Source organism: Bos indicus, chromosome 7 (assembly GCF_029378745.1).
Source record: "Bos indicus isolate NIAB-ARS_2022 breed Sahiwal x Tharparkar chromosome 7, NIAB-ARS_B.indTharparkar_mat_pri_1.0, whole genome shotgun sequence".
NCBI lineage: Eukaryota > Metazoa > Chordata > Mammalia > Artiodactyla > Bovidae > Bos > Bos indicus.
In genome coordinates this window covers 46,313,349-46,339,039 of record NC_091766.1, presented here as the reverse complement: position 1 = coordinate 46,339,039, position 25,691 = coordinate 46,313,349, and the positions used below count along the sequence as shown (strand labels likewise).

At 49.5% G+C, this 25,691-nt stretch overlaps 1 protein-coding gene across 7 annotated transcripts in view; it reads right to left on the bottom strand.

The window, feature by feature from the left end:
- LOC109562038 (uncharacterized) overlaps window positions 1-25,691 on the bottom strand; it is a 232,263-nt gene that overhangs the window by 166,686 nt on the left and 39,886 nt on the right. For 4 of the 7 annotated variants that reach the window (XR_011567690.1, XR_011567689.1, XR_011567691.1 and 1 more), the window contains exon 1: window positions 4,341-4,593. The exons of 1 other annotated variant lie outside the window; for it this stretch is intronic. Coding sequence is in view for 2 of the 6 variants with exons in the window: in XM_070793607.1 (XP_070649708.1) it covers window positions 4,341-4,556 (216 nt within the window). In the remaining 4 variants the exon portion in view is untranslated. Of the gene's footprint in view, window positions 1-4,340; window positions 4,603-6,584; window positions 6,856-25,691 lie in introns of those variants that run through there. 2 more of the 7 variants (XR_011567692.1, XM_070793606.1) reach the window with 2 other exon arrangements.

The window sequence follows — 25,691 nt, the reverse complement described above, 5'->3', positions numbered from 1 at the left end:
CTTTCCCCCTTAGAAGGGGAAAGGGGGGAAAGAACTACAAACTAATCGTGAACTCTTTCTATTTCTGTCTCGTTTGGATTTTGACTGTGCTTTGTGTGACATGCAGAATGGGTCCCCGACCAGGGATCAACCTGGGACTCCTCAGTGAAAACACCAGATCCTAATCATAGGCAACCAGGGAACTCCCAGGTGAACTCTTTTAGTTAGGCCTTTTTTTTTTTTTTATATACAGTTAATATGGGTATAGAAATTTTGAAACTATTTTATGTATATTATATGATTGAGGGTATCAGTAAATGTGTGGTGTTGTTGGGAGCCAGGGTTCTCACTGTAGAGGAAGGGAGATTCAAATGTGGGATGGTATGAAGGGAGGTAACGAAGAACAAGCAGGGATGGGATGGCTTGAGGGCAACATCATGGAACCGTGGCAGGTTGTATACATATACACGCATGTAGGTATATAAAGTTTGAAATATGTATACACATATGCGTGCTAGTCACTCAGTCACGTCCGATTCTTTGTGACCCCATGGACTGTAGCCCATCGGGCTCCTCTGTCCATGGAACTCTCTAGGCAAGAATACTGGGGTGAGTTGCTGTTTTCCTCTCCAGGACATATATACATATATAACTTCAAATGTGTGTTATTTATTTATTTCGAAGCTAGGATGTGTTAAGTGTGTATTTGTGTATATATATATACAATACGTACCTCCTGTATTTGAAGGGGTCTAGAAGCAATGACATGCCAGTAGCACGGGGCATACCTATTTACATACCATTCTCCATTAAAAGGAACCAGGGTTCCTGAGCACAATGCCTGATTCCAAGACAAGGGCAGCGGCAAGGAAGGTACAAGGCAAGCCTGAAAGTATCTTGTTAATGCCAAAAAGCAAACTCAAAATATTGATGGTAGCGCGTCAAAGGATGCAGGAGCCAAGCTGGAAGGCGATTTCACTGGCTACATCTGGGACAATTTCAGGATCCAAATACATAACAATACTAGAGCTTATAACCCATGGAATAAAATAGGCATCTATGAGACTATGATGGAGAAGGCAATGGCAACCCACTCCAGTACTCTTGCCTGGCAAATCCCATGGACAGAGGAGCCTGGTGGGCTGCAGTCCATGGGGTCGCTAAGAGTCGGACACTGAGCGGCTTCACTTTCACTTTTCACTTTCATGCATTGTAGAAGGAAATGGCAACCCACTCCAGTATTCTTGCCTGGAGGATCCCAGGGATGGCGGAGCCTGGTGGGCTGCTGTCTATGGGGTCGCACAGAATCGGGCACGACTGAAGCGACTTAGCATAGCGTAGCATGAGACTATGATGAGGAAGCAGCAGGAGAAGCAGAAGCAGGAGATGGGGGAAGCAAAAAGGGAGGAAGGAAGAAGAGAGGGAGGGTGCAAGGCAGGGATGGTAGGCTCTTACTCAAAGGAGAATGCCAACTGATAAACGTGGAGAAAGTATGGGAACTGGAAAATCACCACTTTATGACCAACATAGTAAAGACTGGTTGGGAAAAGAATCATTGAAGGATGCTAGATTCAGAGTGGAAGGGATGTGATGAAGAGCAGGCTATTCCCATGTCATAGTGGCTCTTCACAGACCGCTTATCAGTTACAAGGGGGGAGAGTAACCTCCGCTGACCCTTGAGCAACTTAAGTCTGAACTGCACAGGTCTACCGATCCGCACACTTTTTTTCAATAATAAACACTACAGTACTCCGCTATCTGTGGTGGGTTGGCTTCAAGGATGGAAAACTGCAGACAAAGAGGAACCGCACGTACAGAGGGCCACCCATAAGTTATATGCAGATTTTTGCTGTTCAGAGAGTCGGTGCCCCAACTCCCATGTTGTTCAAGGGTCAGCTGGATACAGTGTAGTAACCAGACAACACCTTGACCAGGAAATCTAAGTGACCGTTGCGGGACACCAACATGGAACACGGAAGGCAGCACGTGCCTCCTGCTCTGAAACCTTGAAAGGATGCGGCAGCCCAGCCAGAGCTCTCAAACCTGAATCTAAAGATAAAGAAAGGCTGAAGAATAGTTCCAGACTGAAAGTCATCCAACAGAGCCCTGACAGCTAAATGCAGTCTGTGCTCATGGACTGGATCCTGTACTGAAAGGAAAAAATCTGGAACAGGGACTGTAGATGCAGGGAGACAATTAACTACTCAATCACAAACATCTTCCGGTTCTGAAGGGAGCTTCTGAAATCTTGATTTGGCAAAGGCTCCCACGTACTCTTCCCCACGGCTGCATCCCCTTCACTAACAGTAAGCAGGTGTTCTGAGGAGGACATCCATCCAGGGCCTGGAGAGGGCAGCCCCAGACTCCCAGCCTTTAATGTGCACAAAGAGTTAGGCTGACTTAAGTATTCCTAGACTTCCACAGTGGATGCCAAAACCCCAGAGCACCTTCTAGACAAGCCTCGGGCATAGTGGAGGCCTAGAAACAAAGGGTGTGGCCTTCTTCTGACCTTCAACCAGAATGGAGGTGGCCCAATGGGCAAAAGCCCAAACTCTGCCCCTGCTGGAATTCAATGACCTTGTGTCTGAGGCCACAACCTCAGACTTTGCAAGAAGTCCCTTGATCCTCCTCCCAGTCTGGCTGGCCAGCAGAAGCTGTCAGCAGACACCCCAGTGACTCATTCACTGTGAAGATGGGGAGAGTGGGGGAAAATGGGAAAGGAGTGGTCACTCATGTTTAGATGTACTTTTCTTTCTGAAGATTTATTCTAGATGATTGTGTCTGACATACTCAGAGTGAGAATGGCTTTGGTGCCGAAAACAAAGGGAAATGGGAGATTTCATGTTCTCAGAAATGTATTCAGTTGGATCATAGCTGGCATTGGTACGCCCATGGTTCCATGAGATTGTATCGGCTGAAGACAGGAGGGACCAAGCAAGGAGTCTGTATTTTCCATGTCTTCAAGTCACTGAAACAATTTTGGAATTTCACAATGTTCACCCTCACAGCCAGGTGAATACTGAATGATTCCAGTAGGGCAAGCAGGGGTGAGGGGGAGAGGAGAGGGGCATGGAAATTCAGGGAGAGGACCAGATGGCCGTGATGACAGCTCTGTCATCTCCTTTAGCTCTTCCCGAAGTATCTGTATCTATGCTCTTGAATCTCATTTGAGGTCAAGATCCAATTTGTATTCAAGCTAATAATTAGGGCTTTGCTTGCAGAGGTTTGCTTGTTGGAGTCAGAGCAACACTCAGCTGCCTAGGCGGAGATCCCATGGAGAAGAAAAGCAGGGCTGGATTTTATCTCTAGGATGGGCTGACGCAGAGCCTGGCTTCACCCAGGGCTTAAGTGGCTGGTAGCAATGACACTCAACAGCCAGAACTAACACTAAGTGATGGGTTGACAACGAGCAAACCAATTGATGTTCTAGAAGTCCATTTTGTCTTCTCCTTCCTCAACAGATAAACACTACGATGAGTTTCCCAAGTGACAATCACAGAGGATTCCAGCATTTTACAAAATCCAGTCTTATCAGCCCCAAATTCAAGTGCCACAATGGCTTCCTCACCTCTCAGCTTTGTGACCCTGGAAAGCATCACCACCCTCCCAAACCGCTCCATCTCCTAAAGGAGAATGTTCCCACTTACAAGACTTCCCCACATTTTCTTCTCACTGGCCTCTGAAATACGTTATCACAGGAGAAGGAAAGTTATAACACATGAACTTGGAGCAGCTGGAGAGAAGACTGAGAATGACTCAGGAGTCTTCTTCTCTGTTTCAGAAAAGGCCATTTTGTACCCAGTTATGGGAAAGGCCAAACGCTGAGGTGCACCTTCAAGCAACCTGGAATGAGGAAGAGCAACCACCCCTTCTCTCTTCACTTGCCACAACTCTGGGGAAAAGCTCACAACTCCAGATGCATAAAGCCAGGAAGACAGTCACAGCTCAGCCAACTGCCCCCTCTTCCAAGGTGCCCACAAGGGGCGTGAGGAAGAGCATCAGCACAGTTAGCAACCACAGGGCTCACCTGGGGGCCTCAGAAACCCTGCCCTTTCTGCTGAGGCCCACCTGGGAGTCAAGAGTCCCTCCCGGAGGCTTCCTGCCCCCAGGGAATTCTCTAGGCTGAGCGGCTTCAAGCTTTAGGAGCCTGACCAGGCTGCTCACCCCAGAGGTTGCCCCAGCTCTCTCAAGGCGTCTGAATGGCCTGATTTGAGAATACTACGCGGCCTCAGAAAGAAGTCCCCCGTCAGAATTCCTCTGGAGGACATGTGAATGGGGGACAGGGCAGCTCGCTGGCTGGCGGCCATTCTAAGCACCAAGGCGGGAGTTAGCGGTGCCAGGTGTGTTTAAAGTCTGCTTACCTTTGGTTCCTCATGCCGGTGTGACGGACAGTATTGTGGGAAGGCGTATTCAGTCGGTAAGACGTTTCTGTCAGAGAGGCCGAAAATAAAAGGGAAGGGGTGGGAGGGAGGCCGCTTTTGTGCTGGGAGTAAACAGCCAGTGGCCTGGGGTTTTTTCTTCTCCTCTTCATGTGCACAGGGCTGTGAGCACTGGAAGTTTACTGACTTCTCTAACATTCCTCCTTCTCCATAAAAATGCAAGTCCCGGCTAAGGAGGATTTCTCTCCCTCCTCTGTTGGCTAACCTGAGAGACTACAGCCAGCCACTTGGCGGTTACCGAAAGCCCAGGCCTGGCATAATGAGAAGATTTCTGACCATGGGGCACTGCTCCATACAGAACTCCTCCAAAGGCAGTCGGCACCCAGGAGGAAACATGCCAAAGAATTTCTTCTCCATTAAATTATGAGGTGAGCTGAAAAAACACAACTAAATCACCCCTAGTCCAGGGCTCACATGAACCCCTGGACTAAGAAAATAACTTTTTAGGGCTGGTTTCTCAGCAGCCACTTGGCCAGATACCAGAGTCCCTTCCCTACGATTTCAGACACTAGGAGGGAAGAACACTTTGGCCTTAGATAAGCCAGGAGACCGTCACCTAAAAACAGGCACCCTTGGCTTTCAGGGTCAATCACCTCCCCCGAAACAGACTAGAGGAAAGGTATTAACATTACACATAAGTCAGCCCCCATGAAAACAGCTTGACCTCTGTTGGTAAAACTTGGGTGTCAGCGGTCCAGTCACACTGCTGAGCGGCATTAAGCACAGATGCCCCACTGGACCTCAGACTCTGTGTTTAAGGCCTGGGAGAGCCGCAAGCGGGCGGGGCTGAGAGGGATGCAGTCTTTGTGTATAAAACTACCATGGAATGAAAATACACAGTGTCTCAAACTGGGCTGAGCGCCGGGCGTGGGCCAACAGCAGCTGTGGCTCCTGGCCCCCTCCAGTGGCGCCTGGAGAAGCCACGGCTCCAGACCCCCTCCCTAAAACAGGAATGAGAGTATCCTCGCCACACTTGTCCTCTGCCCTTTCATGTTCCTAAAGCACACGTGACTTTCTCAAAGTCAGGCCAAATCCATTCCTAAGACTTGGCCCATTGGTCCCTGGAAAGAGGTTTAGTTCTGCCCCCAGATGGTTCAGAAATGGACTGCTGCACTGCTTTGTATCAAAATGCCCCAAACATCCACCAAACTAGAGCCCCACTTTGTTAAAAGTGCCTTAGAGAGCTGTTCACATGAGTGAACTCCAGCCTGTTTGTTGGGGGTTCCTGATTTCTCCAGAACTGCTCGTCTACAATACTGGGCATGGTTCATTGTGTAGTAAAAGGTCCCCAGCTTCCAGTGAGAAAGCGCCACAGCCTCCTATATACTGAAGCTCCTACACCTTTCCTTCTGACCTTTGGCTGAAGTTCCCTGCGCTATCCATCCACACTCTGGGGACTTCCCAGGAAGGAAGGAATGAGATGGGCTGGGCAGACCCCTCTGCTCAGTATAAGAATGCCCAGGTTGGACAGGCTGGCTTGTCCTCCCTTTGTTCCACTGTCTCAGGGCAGAGCACCAGCACCACATCAGGGGGTCACAGCCCACACCCCACACTGTGGCTCTTACAGGGCACACACCAAACCCTTTCCAGACACCACTGCCCTATGAGGCCCCAGTGACACCCTGGACCTTCCATTGGTCCCATGGCTGCCTGAGAGAAAGGATGCCAGGACAGGAGGCATCCTGTGCATTATATTCCTGGGTGGGTTAGCTCAGGGGCCACAGATGGGGGCCTGGGAAACCTCGGAGAACCAGCCGAGGGGGCTTCAGGAGAGACCTGCAGGTCAGCCAGTCTGTGGGCCCTGGACCAGTTTGTGGGCCCTGGCCAGCACACAGCGGCGGCCGCAGAGAAGTCATTAACAATCCTCCCCGGGGTTCGGAAGCCAGGCCTGGCCGGTCCCACCAGCGCGGCTTCTCCCGGCGTCACCACCGCAGGCGGCCAACAGGTGGCAGGAGAGCTTCGGGGAGCGCTCACCTGACACGGCGGCTCTTCCGCCACCGCAACTAGCAAGGGCCGAGGTCTCCCTCAAAAGCTGCGGGAAGGAAGGGACCCCGGGGAGGGAAGGGTCAGGGAGGAGAGAGCGGAATGGGCGCGTGGGAGCCGGCCAGCCAGCGGGGGCTCTCCTTCCGCCCGGCCGCGGAGAAGGCGCTCCAGGCTCCAGCCTACCTTCTCCCGGCTCCGCGAACTTCACCTCCACCGGCCAGGGGATGGAGAACTTCGCTGGGTGCGGACCCCTGTGGGGGAGACCGGGGGGGAGGGGCCCGAGAGTCCCGGCCCCACGGTGCAGGTTCCCCCAGCCTGGCACCCTGCCGGGTGAACCCCTGGCCAGCAGGGCCGCTCTGGTCTGGGCTAGTCCTCTATCCGCGGGTGGGTTTAGAATTACTTGTAAAGAGCGAGAGTGCGGAGCGGGAAGTGGCTGACGCAGTGAGAGAGACAGCCCAGAGAGATGGGGTCCGTGGCTGTCATCGGCACCCCTTCTTGGCTTCTTGTTGCAAACAGTGACGATAAAGTTACGTGTTTTTGTTTTTTTTTTAAGAACCGGAACAGTACCAGAGGAATTTTGCCTCTTTTATAAATAACTTGCAACATTTCCTACCACCAAATTCCAAAGCTAACAGAGGGAACCCCTTCAGCAATGCCACAGCACTTTGTTCTGTACGGCCTCACACGTTACAGACAGTGAAAGGAATCCATCAGGTTTAATTGGTTCTGCTCTGGTCAGAACTGAGGTCTCTAGAAGCCTCCCATATACTTTACAATTTTAAGTTTGAGGACCCTAAACTAATGATGTGAAACTAATGTAGTGTAACATAAAGTGCCCTCTCTGCCAGTAGGAAATAATTTCTGCAGTGCTTCTAAAAACCAAACCAAACCAAACAAATAAATCAAATGATTTTACAATGTGGAAAAGCCGTGAGCGCGCTGGGCTGGAGCTCTGTTTGGGGGAAGCAGGCAGGCAGTTTGAGGCTGGGAGCTGCTCAGCCTCTGGCCTCCGCGGCTTTGCTGGGCTCCGGGTGCCTGCAGCTGGGAGCATTCGAGCCTCTTACTCAGCACGCTCAGGAAAACAATCTGGACCACAAATTCAAAATGACAGTTTTAACAAATACGATTTCAGCTTTTATATTTGGATTTAGGAAGGGGATGATGGCCTTACCCAGGAATCACTATTAAATAATAAGCTTATAACATATTTGCTGATGGCCATATATAGACCCTGCTTCAAATTAACTTTAAAATGTGCTGCTGATATGGCTTGTACTTAGAAGGAAAACAAAGCTGGTGACTGGGTAGATTTAGTCTAAGGGCAAACGTACAGAAATGTACACATGGTTGAACGGCGCTTTGGCTACCTGAACGGCCAAAGGAGGCTTTAACATTTAAGTTGGTTCTTTAAAGATTTACAAGAAAATTTTTTTCCCTGAATTGTTTAGAATATCTTTTTTTTTTTTTTAAACAATTAAAGTATGCTCAAGCTCTGACAATTTCAGCATCTCGGAAGTTGACATTTTTTAATGCATTTACTTTATTGTGAAATTGCGATTTGTTAATGAAAGAGAATTGGTTGCATCTGTCTGTTTACAGGTTTTTAATATCCACCAGTCATTTGACCAATGTAGAGAGCAAATAAATATTTTCTCCCATGTCATTTTTTTAATTTCCCAGAAACAAGAGTTCCTTTATTATCTGTGACCTACTCAAATGAGAATTATTGTTAAAGAGTTGCAGGTTTTTTTGTACCTGCTGAAGCATTTAGAGCCCAAAGCGCCATATTTCTCTGGAACATTTTTGTTGAGCTTAAATAGTCTTACCTGCCTATCTTATATTACTTAGGGTTGGGTAACATAGGTCGCTTTGGAAAAGATAAACAAGCTACCATCAAAGAAATGAAATAACTAGGAAGGACGCTTTCAGTGGCAGCAGGCAGAGAGTGACTATTGTCCTAGTGCTAGAGAAATATTCGTATATTTTGGAAAATGCAAACAAATAAAGGGACAAATCGGTGAGGATTAACTAAAGGCTCAAATAATACGAACAGCTGTCTGTCGCCCTGCGTCCATGTTGGGCTTCAAGGGGAACAGTTCACACAAAATTGGGTTTGCATTTACTGAAGAAATTAAGGTGATTTGACTCAACACTGACCATGTAGGTCTACAAATCATTTATTACTCACTCATCCACCAGAAGGAAAGCATCTATGGGAACCTTTTGTACGTGAACTTTTGCGTTTCTGAGAGCAGAGGCACAAAAGAGAAGGCTTCGCTGCTGTTGTTTAGAAATGATTACAGCTAATACCTGACCACGGCTGATTGTCCTGTCGTTCACCACTTTAACATCGGAAGCATGTGATCAGCCCTCCAGATGCCCATTATTAATTGCATGCTCTTTGATGTCTGAACGTCGATGGAATCTACAAAGGCATTAACGTAAGAAAATAATGTCTCCTGAAAAATTCCCAAGTCACTGCCTGGTGAACGCTGCATGTTCCCTATTCGATTGCTCACCTTTGGGGGCACCGTGAAAATACCCTCAAACCCCAGATATTTGCCAAACGCTTCAGCAAAAAAAAAAAAAAGAATTTCAAAACTTATCTAAAATTTCTATTCCACGTGGGGAGAAAACAGCACATTTGCTCATTCAAGAAGCACCTATGTAATTACAAGCAACAAATTTCTAAAATGCTTATGGTTCAGGAATTTACATGAACAGAACTATAAAGAAATAAAAAGACACAGTGTTGGGGGGGTGGATAGAAAAACAAAGGTTCAACAGTTCCATTGGACAAGTGAATAAAGGCCACCTCGTTACAAATACCTCCACTTCGCTAATGTTTATTTTCTCCCAAGAGACAACTTTATTTTTTAAAGGCTTATCATGAGGGAAATCGCTGACTATAGGTAAATTTCTTTTCTCAGGCAGAACTCAAAAAAGAGATATTGTTATAACATGGTTTCTTCTGTGCAGTTTCAAAACAAATAGACTTTTGTTTTTACAAACCATTTATTTGGGGGGATTTATTTGAAGAAAAATTTTCCTTTGCAAAGAAAAATTTATAAAAAGCTACATGTGCAGATCACTTGACCCACTGCCTATCATAACATCTTCACACATCTCAAGGATTTAACATAGTGAAAGGAAAAGAGCAAAGAGAGTTTGAAGGGCAGCCCAGCGCGGCTTGCATGGATGGTTGCTTTCCTATGCAGAGCTCAGGAATACATCCACCCCAGAAATATTTGTTTATCATGAAAAAATATTTGAGCCACCAAATGTTGAATTCTTTCACATTTTTGGGCATGGTCTTTTTGCCATCTGGAATTAAGTATGTTAGTGAAGCTTGTGTTTTCAAATATTAGATTTTCTATCCTTCTCTGAAACTTTCTCAAGCACAGAACTGAATCATCTCACCTTTCCAAAAATGAGACAACTAAAAATGAGAATTTTTAAAGAAAAAGAAAATCTCTTCCTAAGAGTGGAGCTAGGAAAATAAAAAATAAAATAATCATACTGCGTATCTTTCTAGGAGTTCAACTACATAATCTCTGACAGATCTATAAGAAAATAGATCGGGTAATTTGCTATCTGAAATAATGCACAATTAAAAGTAAAATAAATATTTAAAGCAATCTTCCTGCTCAGAAGAATTGGAAAATTAAACATTTATAGCCAGAAATCTTAGACTCTCGATTCCTCTACTCTTATACTTTGCAGGGGTAGAGATGGAGTTTCCCACTGTGTAAAGATACTCTCTGCAAATAATATCATGACTTCTACGTGTACAAATCCCACAAACATAACGATGTACTAGCTAAATGTAAGCCCTCTCTGAGTTCCCAGTAAATCTAAATATGTACGAAATTAAAATTGAAACAAGGAACAAGTCTAGTGTTAGTCCTTTCAAAATACTAATTTAATAACTCTCCAAGAAACAGAGTGTTTTAGGAAAGGCAACCCAGATGTCAGCATATAAAATCAAGCTATAAAGTGCCCTTCAAATATATTTCAATCATTTTTAAATATTTACATTTAATAAGGACAAGTTTTTACGGCAAGAGAGAGGTAATTACACTTATCATTCATGGAAAAATGTAGTTTTAATGGCTTGTATATTGATTTGCAAAGGTGAAATAGTAACCTAAAATATGTCATTGTCTTTTTTTTTCCTCCTGTTCAGCAATTTGTTGCTTTTGCAAAAACAAAATATGAAATGGTAGATGTGCCCGTGCTAGGGCTGAGGTGGAGGGAAACCCATTGTTAAATATTCACACTCGCACGTTTTCCCCTCTTTTCTCGATGTCTCTTTTCTGCTAAACTGAAACCCCAAGTATTTGTGCTTTGGGGGATAATTAGAAGAATCTTATCGTACTTTTATAGACCTTCCTAATGAGGCTATTTATTTGGCAAACATTAGCCAGCCAAGGATTAGTAACACCTTGATATGGACTGTATAGAAGCTGCTACCCCCCTGCCCACTCGACACAAAAGCCTATCTTATCGGCAGAACAGGCTCAGTGCAGGCAAGTCATGGCTTCTGAAAATTCACCAGGGGTCAGTCTTCATTAGTCACAACCTCTGAGACCAGGGGCCGAGGCAAATTCAGGTTTGGTCACTTTGAGGCCAGCAACCCTGATGAAACTCAGGGCGGTGGGTTGCTGGGAAGATGGGGAGGGGCAGGAACCCAGGAATCATCTGGGTGGGTCTTGGGGGAAACATCGCTGACATTCAGCATGCAACTGCCCCTGGGAATGACCCAGGCCTCCAAATCCCGGGGACGGGGGGGCCTTCCTCTTTACAAGGAAATAGACTTCAGGTATCTCTGAGAGCAAAACAAACTAGACTTTCTCTATTTGCTTGTGCCAGCAGGGAAAGCAAGTCGGAGGGAATTGGTGACCTGTCCTAAAATACCTCACTCCCATCCAAAGCCCTCTTTATTTTTGATGCTTTGACATAATCTCAGAGAAAGACTATTAATTTGATTAAAAGTGATTTTAAAAAGTGATTTAAGATGAATTCATAAATAAAATACTCTCACCTCTGGCAGGGAGGGCAAAGGGCTTTGCATGTCTGGCCTGGGAAGTCCTGACACATTCTGGGACTCTAAGAAGGGCAGACTAGAGAAATAAACAAACCGTTCAGGCCAGCTTTTCAAAATCCGCCAATGTGGAATTCCCAGTCCAAGGCTTCTGACTTCATTTTGGGCAACCAGGCTGGAGGGGACAACCTTGAGGTGGGATGACAGGGGTTAGGTTTGCAAATGACCTAAGGTGGATAAATATTTGTAAAACACTTTGAGAATTAACGAGCTACACAAGCACCCCTACTAAAGAAAAGGCCTCCATTCCGTCACTTAGGAAATTTTTCAGGGGAGCTAATATCTGAGGCCCAAGACAAAATGTGGCCTAAAGACGCAGGCCCTACACGCAGGCTCGTGGCCAGGCTCTGGGTGGCAGAAGATTCCATAAAGAACGCTCTATGGTGAGTCTGTCCCGAGAGAGAGATTGCTGAACTCTTGATTTCTGCCATTTCTGAGTGGCCCCTTCTCCACTGGTGAGCCCACCTGTGGGGTCTCTCTCGGAGGGCTAGGTGATCGACTCCTTTCTGGCTGAAGCCATTGGACCCCCAGAATAACTGCAAGGATTAAAGGGCCACTGTGGGAGGCTGTCACCCCCACCTTCCGAGGCCAGGGTTGACAATATCCAACCCTTGAAGAGTGGGAGGATGGAGGCTGTTGGCTTGGCCTCACTCTCTTTGTCTAAGACAGGCACCCTAACCACAAAAACAACTCTTGCAATTGGCACCACTTCTGTAACCATAGCAACCAGCGCTTCTAGAAAGGCTAACGCATTGGTTTGGGACTCACAGCCAAATTAAGATTTCCGCAGCTCAGTTTGCTTCTCACTCGTCCCCTACCCCTCCTCTGGGACTGTCAAGAGCACAGCCCCGAGTGGCTGGATGACTACATAACCACACAGGCCCACAGCTGCTGGCTTCCGCCCAAGGAGTGGCTGCACACCAAGGCCCCAAATGCTGAGACAGGTGAGCCCCCAAAGGTGTCCACTGAGTTTCCATAGCAACGGAATATTTGTCAGACGGAGGAATCCATGAGGGAACGGGGAAGCAGAAAGGGTAGTTTTCCATTCCTGTTATGGAAGCAGCTGAATCAGTAAGCATTGAGGTCTCACAAAGCCAGACAAGGGTGAGCAAGGGTCAGTGGACTGGAGATGCTAGTGGTGGACACTGGCAGAGGAGGAGAAAAGCATTAAGGGCGCCTCCTACCCAAAATTGCCACACTGACCAGGTGATGCTGAAGTGTAGGTGTACTTGAAACCATGGAGCCTTCCCACCTCCCAACATGACACCCACAGCCCCTCAGACTCCCACTTAGCTTGATTCAATAGGCCAGTCTCCAAACTCCCCTCAAAAACAATGAGCAACATTCAGGCCCAGCCTCTAGACGATAGATGTGAGGGATTGGCGAGTTCATGAAGAGCAGGGTTGGTCTAAACTTTGGCCTGTTGGACACGTCTTTGGCCGTGTCAGTCCCATAGGCTGGGTGAGATATCTGTTCCTGACTGTCTGAGTCAGTAACAATTTGCAGTGAGGGCCTATGCTGCAAACTAAAAGAGACTGGAGATGGGCTATTAGCTCAGCTCTTTTCATGTGGAATTACTTCTACTGGCACTAATACGCCATCATTTGAAAGCCTTAACCCAAACGGACGGGCGTCTGCCCCAAGCCAAAGCTGCCTGGACCGAGGCAGCGCTCTCCATGTGCTAGCTATTACCAGGTTGTTTGGTCCTGTCCCCAGTCGGCATTTGTTGCCGCGCACTGAAAAACTGCTGTCAGGAAATGTTCTTTTCTAAATTACATAATTAGGGTATTGGGGAGCGTAGTGAAGGCAGATTAGGGGGGCATCACTTGTTCTTACTGCAAACTATGATTCAAAGCACATAAGTAAACACTTAAACTATGTGAATGGTTTAATATTGATTAAACAATGATCTCTGAGACCAAACTCTAGCATGGTAGGTGGAAGGAGCTTGAAGGAGGAGAAACAAAGAGTCTGCTGAATAGTGTGCACTGATTTACAGAGAAGTGTGGACTTTGACCTGATAGATCAAAATCAAGATTTTGGAATGATTACCTAAAATAAAGTCCGAGGGTCCCGCCCCTGCAAGCTGAGGGTAGGGCTGGGGGATAAATTGTCAGGGTCGGGGGTCAAGTTCTTCCCTCAGAAAGACCAGCTTCTCACTCACACCCACTTCCAGAAATGGAGACTCAGGCAAAGTGCCGGCTCAAATTGCGTTTCATTTATTGTTTCTAACTACGGGCCACGGACTTCAACTTGATTAGAAAATTGTGCTGACGCTTCCTGTGAAGTGTATCCCGAGCCCTCCAGAGGAACTGCAGAAGGGAGTTTTCTGCAGGCACCCGCCTCCCCTGAATGGCATTCCCACTGCCGACAGTGCCCTTGGCTACACGTGTGCCCAGATGCCCGGGCAGGTGGAAGGGCCGCCCTCGAGACATCAGCCCCAGGCAGGAGACCTGGTGAAGGACCCCCTGGGGACCAGTGCAGGTCCTCAGACTCCCTGAGGGTGGGGCAGCCAGGCCCCTGCAGGGTGGGGCTCAGAGAACAGCTCCCCACTCATTTCCGGGGACCTTCCACCCAGTTAGTCACAGGGGCTTTGCCGAGGGGAAGCCCAGAGGCGCCTCATGTGCAGGCAGATCTCAGCAGCCTGGCATCTCCCTTCCCCTGGCCCATCTGTGTTTGCTCTCCTCTGCTCTCCTCATCCGAATTCAGGGCAGTAGAGTGCCAGGGAGCAGGGAGAAGGCTACCAGAGCATAAAAATGCCAATAATAAAATCTAGTCTGTTTTTAAAAGCTCACCCTGCACTAAGCATTGTAAACTCACTATTCATCACATCAAGTGATTACAACAGCCCTCTGTGGTAGGTATTATTATCTACCCCTGTTTTGTAAATGACAAAAAAATACGCAGCACAAGAAGGACGATTTGCCCAAGATCACACAGTAATTCTATAAATTTTACTCTATTTAACAAACACAGAGCTCTTTCTTTGTGCCCGCTGCTGTTCTAGATGTATTATAAATATTAACTGATTAAATTTGCAGTGCAACCTTGACGAATATGTACTGTCAATCCCCATTTTAAAAAGAACAAACTGAGGCACAGAGAGGTTAAGTTACTTGCCCCAGGTTGCACAGCCAATACGTGACTAAGCCAAGATTCTACTGTGGGCAAGCTGGCTCCAAAGCCCAACTTCCTAACCCCTCCAAAGAACTGAGGGCAGGTCCTTAACAAAAGAAGGAAACTTGCCCTTCTGCAACACACCAAGAGGCTCAGGGAGAAGGAGCAGCACTGTCTCGTGCTGACGTGGAGAGCATGCTGGTCTGAGAGGCTGGAGGTCTGGTCCAGGACCAGCTCTGCTTCGTGCTAATGGGGGACGCACTGCCCAGCCCCTCTGAGGCCTCACTTACCACCTGCGACTTGAGGTGATGAGAGCCCAGGGACCCTCCGTGGTCTCAATCTCAGCCTCTAGGGGACTAACAGGGTTCAGGTAAGTCTAGGGAGTTGGGGAGGGTTGGGGAGCCTGCCGCCCTCCTTCCCAGCCCTCCTCTCCACTCCCACCCCCACCCCACACCTTGAGCCAGGCCTGGGGGGATCTCTACTGGGGAATCCATAATCTCCCCGTCCTCCTTCCCACCTGCACAGATGCTTGGGTCCCTAACATATGACCACCTCCAACAAATTTTCTCTTCTCTGCCAGCGCTCTGTGGAGCCAACAGACGCAGGATGCAGAAGGGGGCACAAAGTGAAAATCCTGCAAAGATTAGTTTCTTTTCATTTACGTGTTCAAAATACGGCCAAAGAGTACAAATAAACACATCCCTCCCACCCACTGCCGTAAACAGCTCAAGTGCTGTGCATGGAGAACCCATCAGGGCGCCTGGGATGAAGCGCTCCGGCTCAGCCACAGTCCTGGTGGGGACCTAAGAGCCCGGAGGGGACCTAAAAGCCCCGTGGCCTCCCTGTGCTCGGGCCGGGCCGGCAGCTGGCCCTGGGGTCATCTGAGTTGCCTGTGGCTCAAGGGCTCTGCTGCCACCTCCCATCCTTGAGCAATCCCCGTCAGATGGGCTGGGCCAGAAGTGTGGGTTCGCTGCCATACACAGCTGATGCTCACAGTTTACAGACTCCATGTATACCATTCCCTATTTGCTGAAACTGATTAGTGACCCCCCGAATCAAGCCGTGCAGGACTGGCATGAGCACATGTAGACACGTGGAGAACAGTGAATTTTTGCATTCCCTGATGTGCAGGGTCCCGGGTGAGGTGGGACGTGGCGACACTCTGCCTGGTTGTTTCAGCTCTTACACTCAAGCCTCCTTTCCACAGTCAACATAGTGCCTCGTTGGCCACATTTCTGTGCTTTTTGTTGGTGATTTTACCATTGAAAATGGCCCCCAGGTGCCATGCAGACGTGCCACCCAGTACACCTAAGGGCAAGAATACTGTGGTACGCTTTACAGAGACCATCCCTGTACTAAGTAAGCTTTGTTTAGGCGTGAGGGTGCTACTGAGTTTGGTGATGGTGGTTTAGTCGCTAAGTCGTGTGCAACTCTTGCGATCCCACGGACTGTAGCCCATCAAGCTCCTCTGTCCATGGGATTTTCCAGGAAGGAATACTCGAGTGGGTTGCCATTTCCTTCTCCAGGGGATCGTCCCCATCCAGGGATCGAACTCCAGTCTCCTGCATTGCAGGCAGATTATTTACTGACTGAGCCACCAGAGAAACCCTACTATTGAGTTTAGTGCTCATCAATTAAATATACATATATTACAGAAGGTGTCTCTACACAGAAACTCACATAGGACAAGATTAGGTATCTCTCAGTTGATGAGTGTGTTGTGACTGAGGTTTGCAGGAACCAAACTTTGCACCTCCCTTAGAAGCACAGTTCAGTATTTGCTCTTTCTGTGTCATAGTGACTTTCTAGAACACAACCACTCAGAAATAATGAGAACAACTGGAGTTTCCTTCCTACTGAAGGTGCCTGGGCCTATCAGAGGAGGTGAGATTTAAGGAGATGCAGAGCCAACAGCTGATGTCAGCTACTCTTCCTGCAGCACCGCCTCCCCACACCAGGGCAGGCCTGTTACCTCAAAGAACCTTGTCCGTGTCCTTAATAATACTGTTTAAAACTGTAATAATGGCCACTAACAGCAACTGAACATTTACAGGGAGGCAGGCATACAGTACTGACTTTACATTTACCACATAGTACCTCATCTAAGGGTATATAAAGAGAGGGATACAAGATTGTGTCCTGTGAACATAGGTGACCTCAGGCGCCCTGCCTGAGTTAACTTGCACTCCATAGCAAGTGGTCAGCGCACTCAGCGTCCCCTCCTCAAGGGGATAGCTGGAAAAGCCAAGCTCCAAGGATTCAAAGACCATTGTCCAACTCTGGGGTACACAGTGTTGAATAAAGGAACCAGGGACTCACAGCAAAGCCTTGAGAGAGTGGCCTGAGAGGGCAGCCAGTGTGTTCCCAAGCTGTGCCCTAAGTCTGCCACCACCACGCCCTAGGCCACTGCAGGGCAGGGCCTCCTCCCTGCTCACATGCATCACCTCACATCATGCTACTGACTTCCTCAACCCTGTGTGATGGACCAGGCAGCTTGCCCTCTCCAGCCCAGCCTGGCATGGTGGGAGAGCCCAGATGCCCAGACTGAATGTCCCATCTCAGCCACAGCACTCATCCCAGCTGGGATGTGAAAGCCCGAGGATGGTGCCACCTGGCACCCCTGTGGCCCAGGGCCAGTGTCAGCCGCCCCACGTGACCCTGAGCAAACAACTCACTTCAACCTCTGGTTTTTCCCATCTGTAAAGAAAAGGGAATAATGACCCTCCTGCTTCCAAGTTTTCATGTCTAGTATCTCATAATTCCAGGAGACAGACAGGCAGGGCTGGTAAGGGGCACAAAGACTGTAATTATTACTGCTACAGATAAAATTAGGTAAGTAAATAATACTCCCTGGACTGTAAAAGAAACTAAGTGGCTGCAAGGATCATCCCATTCTTCACATTTTTCATTAAAGCAGGATAGGTTGGGCCCCTCAAAAGGAAAAACCAGAGTCTCAGAATATTCTTGCCACTGAGCTCCCCATGGAAGGAGGCATACAAGGCATTCACTGACTAGGCAGGGGTGCTGATTGCCTCCAGGGTGCTGACAGTGCGTCTCACAGGCAGCAACAGTGAGAAAGGCTCAGAAACAGCCCCCGAAGAGGTAAAGAGAGGGAACAACAGGCTCCTCTTCAGCTGAGCATCAGAGAAGATATAAAAAGGGCTGAGTGGCAGGATGAGGGCCAGGACAATTCTCTCCTCCTGCTGTGAGGTGGGAGCTGTGACCCTGGAGTCCCAATAGCCCCACCTGCCTCTCGGCTGCCCCTGCCGGAAACTCCACGGGGCCCGAGCCCAGACAGCAGGAGCCCAGGTAAGCCGCCCCAGGTGCAGAAGTGACCTTGGCTGCAGGAAGTCCTGTCTCCTGCCTGCAGCTAATTGCAGTCGCTGCAGAGGAGCCGACCTAATTACACAAAAGTATGTGGCTCCCACATTCCTGGGCCACCACACAATCTCACACATCTCGCAGGAGATGCAGCCCCTGACTCCTGCTCTGGCCCCAGCCCCTCACGGTTCTGCTGAGCCCGCAGAGACGGTCCCCTCTCCTGCAGCTCTCTAGGAGCTCTTTGGGGCTGCCCCAGCAGCAATTCCCTCCACTCTCCCTTGCCTGCCTCTGAGGCACTTAACTCTCATCTTTACCTAATGTAAATATTTAATCCTGCACATCTAGGCTCTGTCCATCACCTGCCTCTAGCCTGTTCTCTGCTCATCCAAATGGTCCCCCTGCCAGACCTGGGAGTAAGGGGAGGACTCTTAGGGGCTCCCTCACCCTGCAGAGCTCCCCACACAGCCTGGCACCCTGCTAACACTTAACCACCGGTGGGGGTGACAAATTGTACAACTCACAGTGATGCAGGCACTCTGAGCTGCAGTTCTCTCACCTGTCACATGGTGCTCGCACTGCCGGCTTCGCAGTTTTTCGGAGGATGAACTCTAACTTGGTGCCAGGTGTATAATAGGTCCTCCATCAACACTTCGTGAATTGTGTCAGCCTCATACCACTGTAGCATGAACAGTAGACCAGGAGCTTGTGCATCTAAGACAGCTCATCCATCCACATGTAAGTATTTCTTCCTCCCTGTACCCATTCTAAGGGACTCCTGTGTCTGCCAGCTGCCCCTGCCTCTTGTGTGATGTAGGGTCAGGAGGTGGTAGGCAGGGCAGAGGAAGGACGAAACTGGAGAAAGGCTTTGTTGGAGGGTGGGCCCATCTACATCACCAAGAGTTGGGGTGTGGGGAGCACAGAGGAAAGGAAAGCTGGTTGGGGGAGAGAACTGCTGTTGGGCACACGGGCTCAAGTGTGCCTCTGGGGCACAGGACAGGGACTCCCACTGTTCAACTTCCTTCAAAAGACAATAAAGAGACAGCTTTCTAATTACTTCTGGGTGCCAGATTGTGCAGAGAGGCCTGGCCACGTGGGGCCCGGGGGTTATGAGGGTTACACACTCATTATCTTGTTAATGCTCACAACATCCCTGAGGCATATTCTCCATCCAGCAGATGAAGAAACCTCGGTTCAGACAGGTTAAGTAACTTGCCTGAGGTTACACAGCATCTGAGCGCGGAGCCAGGTCCCCTCCAGACCTGCTGTTTCCTGAGTCTGACCTCTGACCCGTGTCACACAGCCTCTGCGCTTCTCTCATTAGCACTTTACTCTGGACAGCAGGAGGAGGGAGGTGCCTACTGAGCAACTCCTGCTCTGGTTCTTAGAGAAATGCTGCCTTACAGACCCACCCACTCTGAGCAGCCCCCCTTCCCTAAGCAAGGAGAGCGTGCCCTGCCCAAGAGGGCTAGAGAGCTAGGTGGGCTTCTGGGAGGAGGTGATCTCTGTCCACCTGGAATGATGAGCAAGTCCTAAGATGGGGATCTGTCAAAGGAAGCCAAGACGTGAAGTGAGAACACACAGGTTTCCACTGGAGAGAAGGCAGTACCGTGGACCCGGCCATGAAAGAAACAAGCAGGCTGAGATGCCCAGCGCACAGCCGGCAACCTCAGCGCAGGCCTACCTCAAAGGGCCCAAGGGCGCTGGTGAGAAGTCAGGCCGTCCTTCCAGAGGCAGCAGGGAGGGACAAGAGGGAAGCCGGCCTTCCGGAAGCAGGCCGGCGAGGCTGAGATGAGCAGAGCTGGGCGGGGGCCTGCCTCCTCCTCGAGCTGAGCTCTGCGTATCAAGGGCACCTCTGACTCCCTCTCACCCAGAACCCTCGGGCCCCGGCCTAGGAAGGGACAGTGCAGAGCACAGCTTCTGAATCCAGAGAAAGGTTCTTTTCAGCCTTTCGAGAGACTCATCCCAGAGCAGATCCAGAAGGGATGCCTCAGAGTAGGGAGGGGGCCACATGGTGCCCCTCACCCCATCTTCCACACCACTATGCAGGGGAGCCCCACACCTGTGCACCTCCCACAGGCCTGGCCTCCCTGAGAAACACGCCAGCACTGCCAGAGGCCACCCATCAGCCCCCGTCTGACATCTACCCACACTCCCGTCCACACTGCAGGCACTTACAACCCCTCTCCCCTCCTCCCCTGCCGAATCTCGGCTTCTCCTTCAGGCCTCAGCCTGATGCAATCTCCTTCTCTAATGCTGCCCTCCTCCGTGTTCCCACAGCTCTCGGTGCTTCTGCCCCCAGTCTGCGCTTGATAAACACCAGCTGAAGGAACAACCTCACAGACACCATTTCCTGACCTCTGGACATGACCGTCAGCCCCCGTGGCACAAGGCCCACCATCTCCTGCTTCTCCAGGGCCTGCCTGGGCCTCGCACACACAGTACTGCACACAGCAGGTCCTCACTAAAGACTCAGCATGGGCCTCCGCACGCTGCATGCGCGAGTTAAAAGAATAAGATATTCGTTTATCTTCCTCTAGTAGAGCAGAAGAGAGATTTAAATATTTGATTCCTGGTATCGGAGAGAATACAGGGAAGCAAACACTCTCACTACTGGGAGGAAGATAAATTAGTCCTAACGTTTTGGAAGGCAACTTAGCAAAAGCCTGAAAAACAGATACCTCACATATCTTTTTGAGAAATTAAATTTCTAAGCATTTATTCTTAGGGAAACAGCTGTCTGCGGGCAGCTCATATTAATATAAGGAGCTTCATCACCGTGTGGTTAGTGATGGCTGACACCTATACAACCACATATGAGACAGTGGTTTTGAAAACTGGAACACTTTTGTACCACAGGCCCTCCTCGCAAACGATGGTATAGAATGTAAAAGGCTATCACGATATACTGAAGTATACACACAGCAATACATACCACGGTAGATTGGAAAGTGAGTGCAAGTTACAGAAATGGACCATACTGTTTTATAAGTGGAGAAAAACGTATACAGAGGGAAAAAAAGAAAAGAGGAGAAGCCTCCAAAATGTTAACTCTAGTTTCTCTCCATGTAGCCTATAGTACTTGGGTAGAATAACACTACCCATTATTCAGTGATAGAGCTGCTGATCAGGAGTTAAGATGAGACAAGCCCAATAATATTTTCTGCCCCACAACACATACACACACGAGATGGCACCAGGCTTGCCTCCCGCCCAGGCAAGCCAGGTCATCAGTGACCAGCCCAAGGCTTGTTTTGATCCTCAACTGAATCTGTTCACTAAGTAACAGAAAACATTATACCCCAATTGTTGTTGTGCGTCCCTGGTGGCTCAGTGGTGAAGAATCCACCTGCCAGTGCAAGAGATGCGGGAGACATGGGTTCGATCACTGGGTTGCAAAGATATCCTGGAGTAGGAAATGACAACCTACTCCAGTATTCTTGCCTGGAAAATTCCATGGACAGAGGAGTTTGGCGGGCTATAGTCCACGGGGTCGCAGAGAGTCCGATATGACTTAGCGACTAAACAACAACGAAAGCACTACATCCCAGTGCAGATATCTAGTAGCCACCGGCCTACGCCCCTTACAGGAAGTGCCCAGCAACTTCGTGCAAGAGGGGATGACCGACACCTGCCCTCTGGATGGTGGGTGCTGGTCTCAGTATCCCCCAGAGTTATGTGACAATAAAGATGATATATCTGGTGGAACCAGCCAAGGGTGTAACCCAGCCAGCAACAGCATCAATCTATTAATTGCAGCATTAATTCACTTAGGAGCTGATGACTTCATCCGTCACACTGGGGCCCTGTAAGCACCTCCCTTGGGTCTTCCTCATTCTCTGAAAGTAGGGCACAGGAGACATGGAGTGGGTGTTGGCTCAGGCTGCTGGCCCAGCCAAGCCCAGCAACAGGGAGGGAATGGACAGTGATGCAATGTTAACTTCATACCAGGCACAATGGTTGGCACCTCATGCCCTAACAACCCTCAGAGCAGATCAGCAGGGAGATGTGGGAATCCCAGTGTCTTCACCCATAAACTGGGGATGTGAGGCAACGGCGTGACTTTCTCAGGGTCACACAACTAAGAGTCGGAGCAGAGATTTGAACTCTGATACCCCTGTCTCTTCCATGACCCCCACACCTCCAAGATAGCAGGACTCAGATGGCCAACCACACGACCCACACCCCCCAAAGCTCAAGGCACCCATGGCAGTGGAATCAAAGCGAGGTGAAGCACACGAATCCAGGGCCAGTTCCTCCCTCCTCACCTTGCCCCTGCTCGTGAATGGAAGCCCCCTGGGCTGCCTCTCGGCGATCTTGCTATCATGGATCAAGGGGAAAATGATCGAGAAAGTGCTCACCTGGCCCAGAGGCTGCCCGTGGTCTGGTTGCATCACAGCACACTGGTCCTGTCCAAACTATCAGAGAGCAGCTCGGGTGCTGCTGGGAGAGCCTGCGCCCCCTCTATTAGGGTGGGCCTGTGTGGGTGGTGCTAGGCGAGGGAGAGAGAAAAGGGGGGCCCACCGTGCAGGTCTCTGTTGTCGAAACCACGAAGCAAAATATTTTCATTCATGAGTTCATCCAGCCTAAACATGCATCTAATCCCCAGGAACTGGCAGTTCAAAACGGCTCCCAGGCGAAAGAAAGGCAGCGCTCAGTTCAAAGGCGAAAGGAGCCAGGCTTTACCGCTTATCACCAAGTGACCATCAGCAGAGTGCCTGGGCTCACCAAGGCCCAGGCCAGCCAGGGAGGACAGCTTCTTAAAGGTGCCAGGGTCCCAGCACCTTCAGCCCTCAGTCTGCCCACCCTCCTCCTCAACTGGGCCCTGGGACAGAAGGAGAAGGGGCCTTTCTGCTTGGTTGCTGGGTGCAGATTCCCTCTCAAGATGGGTCTGAACTTGACACAGAAGCAGCAGCCATAGTCTGGGGTAGAGGAGGGAGAACACAAACGGGGCTAGATACACCTTCTGCCCAAGCAGACTGCCGGTTTCTGCCAGGAAGGGTCTTCAGATACCCAGCGACCATGGAGAAAGGCAGGCAGAGGGAGGCCTGGGCTCTGCACTGCTGTGCTTTGCACCAGCTGGGAACAGGCAAGGGCCAGCATCCTTGCCTCTCCCCACAAGGCTGGCTGTGAGTTCCAGGAGGCAGGCTTGGGCTCCTCTGGCCCCAGGAGCTGGCCCTGGGGCCTCCTCTGGCAGAGCTGGCCAGGTCCTCTACCTCAAAGGCAAGTTGGCTATAGTCATGGAGCTCTCCAAAGATGCTTCCTGGACAGAGTGTTATACGACCCAGAATTTGTCATCTCTTCTAGGAAACTAGGTTGCCTTGGTGGGGGCGGGGTGGGGGAGCGGAGGGAAGCAATCCACCCTATGGCCCCTGCTTGACCAATACTTTCAAGAGAATTATCTGGTACAGCAAGCCAAGTCCTTGAAAAACTAATTTTGCATGACACCACACACATTTTTCCCTTGGGGGTCTGTGTGCATGCAAGCTAACTCGCCTCAGTTGAATCCAACTCTTTGGGAGCCCATGGCCTATAGCCCATCAGTATCCTCTGTCCATGGAATTCTCGAGGCAAGAATACTGGCATGGGTTGCCATTTCCTTCTCCAGGAGAGCTTCCCAACCCAGGGATTGAACCCACGTCTCTTAAGTCTCCTGCATTAGCGGGAGGGTTCTTTACCACTAGCGTTAGATAGCATCACTTCCCTGGTGGCTCAGATGGTAAAGAATCTGCCTGCAATGTGGGAGACCTGGGTTCGATCCCTGGATTGGGAAGATTCCCTAGAGGAGGGCATGGAAACCCACTCCAGTATTCTTACCTGGAGAATTCCTATGGACAGAGGAGCCTGGCGGGCTACAGTCCATAGGGTCACAAAGAGTTGGACATGACTGAGACTAAGTACAGCAATCCCTTCCACTACTGGTTTCAAATTCAGCATTCAAAAAAGTAAGATTGTGGCATTCAGACTCATCACTTCATGGCAAATAGATGGGGAAAATGTGGAAGCAGTGACAGATTTTCTGGGGCTCCAAAAATCACTGCCAGTTATGACTATACCCATGAAATTAAAAGATGCTTGCTCCTTGGAAGGAAAACTATGATCAACCTGAAGTGAAGTGAAGTCGCTCAGTCGTGTCCGACTCTTTGCGACTCTGTGGACTGTGGCCCACCAGGCTCCTCTGTCCATGGGATTCTCCAGGGAAGAATACTGGAGTGGGTTACCATTTCCTTCTCCAGGGGATCTTCCCGACCCAGGGATCGAACCTGGGTCTCCCGCATTGGAGGCAGATGCTTTAACCTCTGATTAAAAAGAAATCACTTGTCAACAAAGGTCCATATAGTCAAAGCTGTGATTTTTCCAGTACTCATGTGTGGATATGAGAGTTGGACCATAAAGAAGGCTGAGCACCAAAGAATTGATGCTTTCGAACTGTGGGGCTGGAGAAGACTCTTGAGAATCCCTTGGACAGCAAGGAGATCAAACCAGTCGATCCTACAGGAAATCAGTCCTGAATACTCACTGGAAGGACTGATGCTGAAGCTCCAATACTTCGGCCACCTGATGTGAAGAATCAACTTATTGGAAAAGACCCTGATGCTGGGGAAGATTGAAGGCCAAAGGAGAAGAGGGTGGCAGAGGATGAGATGGTTAGATAGCATCACTGATTCAATGGACATGAGTTTGAGCAAACTCCGGGAGATCGTGAAGGACAGGGGAGCCTGGAGTGCTGCAGTCCATGGAGTCACAAAGAGTCGGGGACGACATGGTAACTGAACAACAAGAATCCTTTCCAAGCTTACTGGCATTGCTACCAGATTTTATGGTAAGAAACTAAAGCACCTAGATTGGACATGCAATTTGCAGCTGGAGAGAATTCTGCAGTCGTGTTTCCTACCTTCTAGGCTTGCGATCCTCAGACTGCAGCTTTTTTCCTGGGCCTCCCGTCTTTCGCATGGAGAGACAGGGAGGGTCCCAGAGAGCCACAGGTGCCTGAGCCCCAGTGTTCACTGCACCCATGTGCCAGACATTTCCCAGCCTCTCTGCTAATCCTCCCCCTGCAAGATAAAGTCCCATTTTACAGGTAAGGAACCTCAAGTTCAGTGGGATGAAGCAACACATAGGTAATAAATAGAAATGTCAGGACAGAACCCAGAATTCCGAAAGCTAAGTGAGCCTAGAGACAAGATCCAGGAAAGGCCAGGACTTGCTTTCTTGCACAAAGTCCTACCCAATGGCTCTCTGTTCTCATGCAACCAGAGAACATCAGGGACCTCCAGGAAAGAGGTCTCTAGCCCCAGGGATGTTACTGTGAAAGCCAAGCTTGGGTCTGCAGGTGGCCCGCTCACCTCCTGCATCCTCTCCTACCCTGAGCAATCCGGTCTTTCCCACTTTCTTAGTGGAAAATACTCTAAATTTGGAACCAGAAAGAACCCTTGGCTCTAGGCCCAGCTCTGATGGTCATCTCAAGGAAGTCATTTTGCCCACATCGGGCTCAATTTGCTCACCTGCGAGACGGAGATGACCATTGTGTTGGCCCTGCCACCTCATGATGTTGCTGAAAACACTCTGCCACACAATGGGTCAAGTCTGTGGCTGGGATGTGGGCTTCAGTTCAGCTGCTGGAGTTTCAGACTATGCCCTCAGATCCCTCTCACCCCTCAGAGCAGGGTGGCAGTGCTCCCCAGGTACAGCCCAGGGCTCACCTCCTCTCCCATGAGAGTCCCCCCAAAAGCATGACCCCCCAAAGACTC